The sequence below is a fragment of the Protobothrops mucrosquamatus genome, unplaced genomic scaffold (assembly GCF_001527695.2).
Source record: "Protobothrops mucrosquamatus isolate PMUCROS unplaced genomic scaffold, P.Mucros_1.0 scaffold6451, whole genome shotgun sequence".
Lineage (NCBI taxonomy): Eukaryota > Metazoa > Chordata > Lepidosauria > Squamata > Viperidae > Protobothrops > Protobothrops mucrosquamatus.
Genome location: NW_015392275.1, coordinates 1 through 7,528, shown reverse-complemented (window position 1 = coordinate 7,528; position 7,528 = coordinate 1). Strand labels below are relative to the sequence as shown.

The 7,528-nt window shown below is 43.1% G+C and overlaps 1 protein-coding gene across 1 annotated transcript in view; it reads left to right on the top strand.

Annotated features, from left to right (window-relative positions):
• The window catches only part of LOC107300241 (zinc finger protein 33B-like), a gene marked incomplete at both ends in the record, with an annotated part of 4,436 nt that extends 2,089 nt beyond the window's left edge, over nucleotides 1-2,347 (top strand). The window contains 5 exons of the mRNA XM_029286968.1: nucleotides 1,155-1,233; nucleotides 1,298-1,629; nucleotides 1,672-2,099; nucleotides 2,153-2,175; nucleotides 2,230-2,347. Coding sequence (XP_029142801.1) covers nucleotides 1,155-1,233; nucleotides 1,298-1,629; nucleotides 1,672-2,099; nucleotides 2,153-2,175; nucleotides 2,230-2,347 — 980 coding nt within the window. The remainder of the gene's footprint in view (nucleotides 1-1,154; nucleotides 1,234-1,297; nucleotides 1,630-1,671; nucleotides 2,100-2,152; nucleotides 2,176-2,229) is intronic.
• Between the last annotated feature and the right edge of the window lie 5,181 nt (nucleotides 2,348-7,528).

The window sequence follows — 7,528 nt, the reverse complement described above, 5'->3', positions numbered from 1 at the left end:
CTGAGAATTTCACAAGCTATTTAATTAAAGTAAACTTCTGTTTCCACTAATGCTTCTGGAGAAACAGAAATGATGGGCAGCTATAACAAGCCAGAATGGGTTTGTTAAGAATGTGATGCCAGACAAACATTATTGCCATTTTATATGAAGTAACTTAATTAGTGGATTTGTGAAATGTTTTGGAGATAGTATACTTGGATGTCAGCAAGACATTTGACAAGGTAGAGCACAAGTTAACTTTTTGGTAAGATAGAACAACATGGGATAGAGAGAACCAGCCCTAGGTGGATTCGCAATTGACTGACCAACCACACTGGGGGTATTCATCAATGGAACTACATCTACATGGAGAGAAACATGCAGTCGGGTACCTCAAGGTTCGGTCTTGGGCCCAGTACACTTCGACATCTTCATAAATAGATAGGCTCAAGATCCAGAGGGATCCTGATAGAGCATTGGGATCTATCCAATACTATTCTAGTATTGTGGCATGTTTGCTTTTTCATTGTAATGTATTTATTTTTCTTTTTTTCACATATCTAACCATTTAGTTACACTTTTCTTTGAATCTTATAGACAAAGAGGATGGCAATAAAAGGACTCTGGACAGCTAAGAATATCAAGCAACATTGAAAAAGGAGAGCAGACCGAGCCAGAAATCAAAATATTTTCCATTTCCTTCAGAAAACCACAAAAGTCTCCTCCTCCTCCAGCAGCTGTTAGACAAAAGAGAGAGAAAAAGGAAAGATTTCACACTAGAATAAGTAGATGATTCAAAACTCAAGGATACCTTACATGAAAAGTGAGATTATTTTTAATTTAGTAAAAGAGGGAAATATCTGGAAGTCAGTTGGAGGAAAAGGTCAGTAGGAAAGTCCCGTAGAGCAGAGAGTCATGCAGGCCTCGCCCTGTGAGGAAGAAAACGGCTTGAATGAAAGCACCACTAAAAAAGGGATTGTCCATATTTTTAACCTCAAAAATATCAGCTTGGAAAAGCTCCGTAGTTGTGTCTATTGTTGGAAAACCACAGATAGCAAATCACAGATTATGCATGATAGCATCCATACTGGAGAAAAACATTAACAATTCTCCACATGTGTGGAAAGCTTTAATCACAACAGCTCCCTTGTGGTTCATGGAAGAGCCCACATAAGAGAGTAACCAGAGGACTCACACAGGAGAGAAACCCTTTGAATGTCCTGATTATGTGAAAGTTTCATTAGAAATCACCAAGTCATTAGACACCAGAGGAGTCAACACAGGATTGAAACCTTTTGAATGTCCTGACTGGGAAAAGTTTCAGTCACAATTCCAGTCTGGAGATACATCAGTGGATTCACTCCAGGGATAAACTGTATGAGTGTACAAATTGTGGGAAAAGAAATTGCCACATGATGAGAAACCAGGGGACTCACACAGGAGAGAAACCCTTTGAATGTTTTCTATGTGGGAAACATTTCAGTAAGAATTCCCATTTCATGAGACACCAAAGGACTCACACAGGAGAGAAAGTGTATGAGTGTCCTGTTTGTAACAAACGTTTCAATCAGAATTACAACCTCACGAGACATCAGAGGACTCACAGAGGAGAGAAACCCTTTGAGTGTCCTATTTGTGGGAAAAGTTTCAGTCAGAAGTCCAGCCTGGTGACACACCAGAATACTCACATAGGAGAGAAACCTGATTGTGGGAAAACTTTCAGTGAGAAATTCAAGCTGGTGATGATACACCAGAGGAGTCACATGGGAGAGAAACTATACCAGTGTCTGAATTGTGGGAAAAGTTTCATTCAGAATTCCACCCTGGTGGTACACCAGAGGACTCACACAGAAGAGAAACACTTTGAATGTCCCGATTGTGGGAAAGGTTTCAGTCATAAGTCCACCCTGGTGAATCACCAGAGTACTCACACAGGAGAGAAACCCTATGAATTTCCCGATTGTGAGAAAAGTTTCAGTTATAATTCCAGCCATGTGAAACACCAGAAGACTCACACAGGAGAGAAACCCTTTGAATGTCCTGATTGTGGCAAATGTTTTGTTCAGAATTTCACCCTGGTGGTACACCAGAGGACTCACAGAGGAGAGAAACCTTTGAATGTCCTTATTATGGGAAAAGTTTCAGTTATAATTCCAGCCTGGTGAAACACCAGAGGACTCACACAGGAGAGAAATTGTATCAGATTGTTGGAAAAGTTTCAGTCTGAATTCAAACCTGGTGAAACACCAGAGGACTCACAGGAGAGAAATTGTATCAGTGTCAGGATTGTTGGAAAAGTTTCAGTCATAAGTCCAACCTGGTGAAATGCCAGAGGACTCACAGGAGAGAAAAACTTTTCAAATATCCAGTCTGTGGACGTTACTTCACTGATAAATCATCCTGTATTGCACATGAGGAAAACTACATGAGGCAAAAGTTGAAGAGTTTAGAAAAGGCATAATTTAATTTGTGATCTCCCATTGAAAATGTAGATGAGAAATTGACTATTTGAATTCTGGCCTGATTCTAGTGAAACATGTAGGTGGAGAGAAAAGAAAATTGGAAAAAGGCTAACTACCAGTTTCTTGTTACCAGCAGCAGTTGCTGGATATTTCCTTTTGCAGAAGTAGTGGAATTCCTCAAAAAGGCTTCTGGGTGGTAGTTTTGAATATTGATTATGTAATTCCCACATGTGAAGTTTCAGTCTTTTGCCTTGGTTTCCTCCAGATTTTGAGGCCCAGAATTCCTTAGCCAACACACAAGTATTCCTCAAGATACAACTGTCATGGCCTGCCAATTACGGTTGCATGCTGCAATGGCTGTTAAATGAAACTGCTTATTGTTGCCTTGCAATCTGCCCCAGTCCTAAATTCTATAAAAGTACGGAATTTCGGAGGCTTCCGGTTCCGGTCTTCGATGCTGGCGGACACGCAGAGAGATCCCTCTCCCTGCCGTCCAGTTTTTCTCCTTCGGAAGACCCTGGAAAGGGTCGAAAGGAGCAACCACCGTTGGGGGGGGACTCTTGTTGGATTGTGGAGGGGCAGCAGCCTCTCCGTTTGATCTGTAGTAACTCCTCAGGACTGAAGAGGAAAAGAGCGGCCATTAACATGGCAGCTCACTTAGTCGAACCAGCCGAAAGCTCAAAGCACCAACTAAGCATGAAAAAGCAACTGGAGGAGTTGGGTGAGACCCTATTTTTCCTTTTCTCCTTTCCAACTACTTTCCTGTAAAATATTTTGAAATACTCCTTTCCCCCAGCTGAATTCCGCAGCTTTTGCTCACTTCCGGAATATAAAGCCAAGAAACAAATACACAAAAAAGGAACAAGATTAAATGACCACCTACCTGGACTTGTAATATCTGGATACCTGGGCTCCCTAAAAGCTCTGTATCTTGACAAAAACGTACTGCTTTACTTTTTTGTTAACTCGGAAAAAAGGGAATATTCTTTGTTTCCTCTCTTGAACCAGAAAAAAGCTCTCTTTTGTATGTCACTGGGGACCTCTAGTGGTGAAATATGGTACAGCAAGTGGAATAAATGTTTTCTGACTGGGAGATCTCTGAGACTAAAATTTGTCCTTGACAGCAACTAAAAGATAAGAACTTGAAACAGCTGGGTGGTGAAAATATCTCTTTATAGCGGTAGGGGATAGTTATTGACTCATTAAAAATAACCTCCACTAAAGGACTGTAAACATTATAGAAATGGAGGAACACTGCCCACAGCTTAATGTCAAACTTATACTTGAAAAAATTCTAGAGGCCACTGAGCTAATGAATACTGGAATGAAAGACTTGCGTGCCACTTTAAAGCCACAAAACACAGCTTTAACCCCATTAGAGGAATCCACACTTTAAAAAGCAACAGAAGAAGGAACTAAGATGGAATTTGTAGAGGATTTACGACAATACACTGAGATTCTAAAAATAATAATAATAATGATACATTTGGAAGGGACCTTGGAGGTCATCTAGTCCAAACCCCTGCTGAGGTAGGAAACCCTACACCATTTCGGACAAATGGCTGTCCAGTTTCTTCTTAAAAACTTCCAGTGTTGGCGCATTCACCGCTTCTGGAGGCAGGTTGTTCCACTGGTTAATTGTTCTAATTTTCAGGAAGTTTCTCCTTAGTTCTAGGTTGCTTCTCTCTTTGGTTAGTTTCCACCTGTTGCTCCTTGTCCTGCCTTCAGGCGCTCTGGAAAATAGCTTGACTCCCTCTTCTTTGTGGCAGCCCCTGAGATATTGGAACACTGCTATCATGTCCCCCCTCGTCCTTCTCTTTGTTAAACTAGACATACCTAATTCCTTATATGTTTTAGCCGCCAGTCCCCTAATCATCTTTGTTGCTCTTCTCTGTACTCTTTCTAGAGCAGACATGTCCAAAGTCCAGCCCGCGGGCCATTTGCGGCCCGCGGCCCGGTTTAATCCGGCCCTCAAGCAGCCCTCCCTGCTCTATATAAATGCGGCCCTCCCACGGCCCTCCGGCAAGTCCCATGAGAGAGAGAGACAGAGGCACTTGCACTTGCACTTCTCTCTCTCTCTCTCTCTCTCTCATGGGACTTGCCCCCTCGCAGGGCTCCTCATTGGCCCTGCGCCCTGTTACCCCACCCCCAGCCGCAAGCCACCATTGCCCTGTGGTTATAAGTGTCCCGGCAGTTGGGACCCGCCCCTCCCGGAAGTCAATCAATCCTTGGCGGTTCTCCGTCCGGCCGCGGCTTTCCCCGGCCGGCTCCAGCAGTTCCGGCTGATTGCCGGCACGTGGCTGTTTCTCCCTGGCAGCCTCGGCCCCCCCAGCCCTGTTGGTGAGCGCCCAGTAGGGCGCAGCGTCGCCAGGCCTCCCCCCCTTGCGCAAGGCTTCTGGCGTTCCCCCTCGCGCCTGGCTATAGCGGCTCGGTTTCCCGTCCCGGGCACGCCAGGCAGCGCTGCAGGGAACGGAAGGGAGGGGGGGAGGGAGCTCCGCAGGCCGGGGCGATGCCGGGAACGAGCTGGGCGGCTACAGCGGGGGTGGGAACAAGCTGCTCGGCTGCGGCGACGGCAACGGGCCGGGTGGCTGCGGCGGCAGCGGCGGCAGCAGTCGGCTGGCGGTCCCCCAACCCTCACCCGTGAGTGGCAAGCCATGTGGGGCTTGACAAAGAGAAGAGAAAGAGAGGAGAGAGGGAAACAGAAAAAATGGAAAGAGAAAGAGGGGAAAGAGAGAAAGTTAGAGGAAAGAGAGGAAGAGAAGAAAAAGAGGAAAAAAAGAAAAAGAGGAAAGAGAAAAAGGAAAGAGAAAGAGAAGAGAAATAGAGGAAAGAGAAAGAGGAAAGAGCGAAAGAGAAAGAGGAAAGAAAGAAAGAAAGGAAAGAGAAAGGAAAGAAAGAGGAAAGAGGGAAAGAGAAAGAGGAAAGAAAGAGAAAGAAAGGAAAGAGAGAAAGAGGAAAGAAAGAGAGGAAAGAGAAAGAGAAGAAAAGAGGAGAAAGAGGAAAGAGAAAGTTAGAGGAAAGAGAAAGAGGAGAGGAAAGAAAGGAAAGAGGAAAGGAAGAGAAAGAAAGAGAGGAAAGAGAAAGAGAAGAGAGGAAAGAAAGAGGGGAAAGAGAGAAAGTTAGAGGAAAGAGAGGAAGAGAAGAGAAAGAGGAAAAAGAAAAAGAGAAAAAGAAAAAGAGGAAAGAGAAAAAGAGAAGAGAAATAGAGGAAAGAGAAAGAGGAAAGAGGGAAAGAGAAAGAGGAAAGAAAGAGAAAGAGGAAAGAAAGAGAGGAAAGAGAAAGAAGAAAAGGAGAAAGAGAGGAAACAGAGAAAGTTAGAGGAAAGAGAAAGGAGAGGAAAGAAAGGAAAGAGGAAAGGAAGAGAAAGAAAGGAAAGAGAAAGAGAAGAGGAAATAGAAAGAGGGGAAAGAGAAAGAGGAAAGAGGAAGAGAAGAGAAAGAGGAAAAGAGAAAAGAGAAAAAGGAAAGAAAGAGAAGAGAAATAGAGGAAAGAAAGGAAAGAGGGAAAGAGAAAGAGGAAAGAAGGAGAAAGAAAGGAAAGAGAGAAAGGAAAGAGAGGAAAGAGAAAGAGAAGAAAAGAGGAGAAAGAGGAAAGAGAAAGTTAGAGGAAAGAGAAAGAGAAGAGGAAAGAAAGAAAGAGAGGAAAGAGAAAGAGAAGAGAGGAAAGAGGGAAAGAGAAAGAGAAAGAGAGAGGAAAGAGAAAGAGAGGAAAGAAAGAAAAAGAGGAAAGAAAGGGAGAGAAAAGAAAGAGAAAGAAAGCAAGAGGGAGAAGAAAGAGAAAAAGAGAAAAGAGAAAAAAGATTGAGAAAGAGAAAGGAAAGAGAAAGAAAAAGGAAAGAGAAAGAGAAGAGAGGAAAGGGAGAGGAAAGAAAGAAGAGAAAGAGAGGAAAGAGAAAGAGGAAAGAGAAAGAAAAGAGGAAAGAGGAAAAGAGGAAAGAGGGAGAGAAAGGAGAGGAAAGAGAAAGGAAAGAGAGAAAGAAAGAAAGCGAGGGAGAGGAAAGAGAAAAAGAGGAAAGAAAAAAGATTGAGAAAAGAGAGAGGAAAGAAAGAGGAAAGAGAAGAGAAAGAGGAAAGAGAAATAAAGGAAAGAGGAAAGAGAAAGGAAGGAAAGAGGAAAGAGAAGAAAAGAGGAAAGAAAGGAGAAAGAGAGGAAAGAAAGTTAGAGGAAAGAGAAAGAGAGGAAAGAGAAAGAGGGGGAGAGGAAAGAAAGAGAGAGAGGGGAGAGGAAAGGGAAAGGAAAGAGAGAGAGAGAGAGAAAGAGGAAAGAGAGGGAGAGGAAAGAGGCATAAAATAATTAATTTGCATTTAATTGTAATGGTTCAAAGAATGTTCGGAAAAATGTTCGGCCCTCCAGCACGTTCACTTCATCCAATCTGGCCCTCTTTGAAAAAAGTTTGGACACCCCTCTTCTAGAGTCTCAACATCTTTTTTACATCATGGTGACCAAAACTGGATGCAGTATTCCAAGTGTGGCCTTACCAAGGCATTGTAAAGTGGTATTAATACTTCACGTGATCTTGATTCTATCCCTCTGTTAATGCAGCCCAGCACTGTGTTGGCTTTGTCAGCTGCAGCACACTGCTGGCTCATATTTAAATGATTGTCCACTAGGACTCCGAGATCTCTCTCACAGTTACTACTATTGAGCAAGTTACCCCCTATACTATACCTGTACATTTGGTTTTTCTTGCCTAAATGTAGAACCTTACTTTTTTCACCATTGAATTTCATTTTGTTACATAGCGCCCAGTGTTCAAGTCTGTCCAAGTGATACAATCAGTAAAAAGGTTGAAAAGTCCTGCTCAACGGCACTAGATCCACATGGAGAGAAGTAAGCAGTGGGGTACCACAAGGTTCTGTCTTCAGCCCAGTACCCTTCAATATCTTCATCAATGACTTAGATGAGGGAATTGAAGGGGAACTCATCAAAGTTGCAGATGATATCAAACTGGCAGGAGTAGCCAACACCCCAGAAGACAAACTCAGGATCCAAAAAGATATTGACAAACTTGAACAATGGGCCCTATCCAACAAAATGAGTTTCAATCTGGAGAAAAGCAAAGTTTTACATTTAGGCAGAAAAAAAT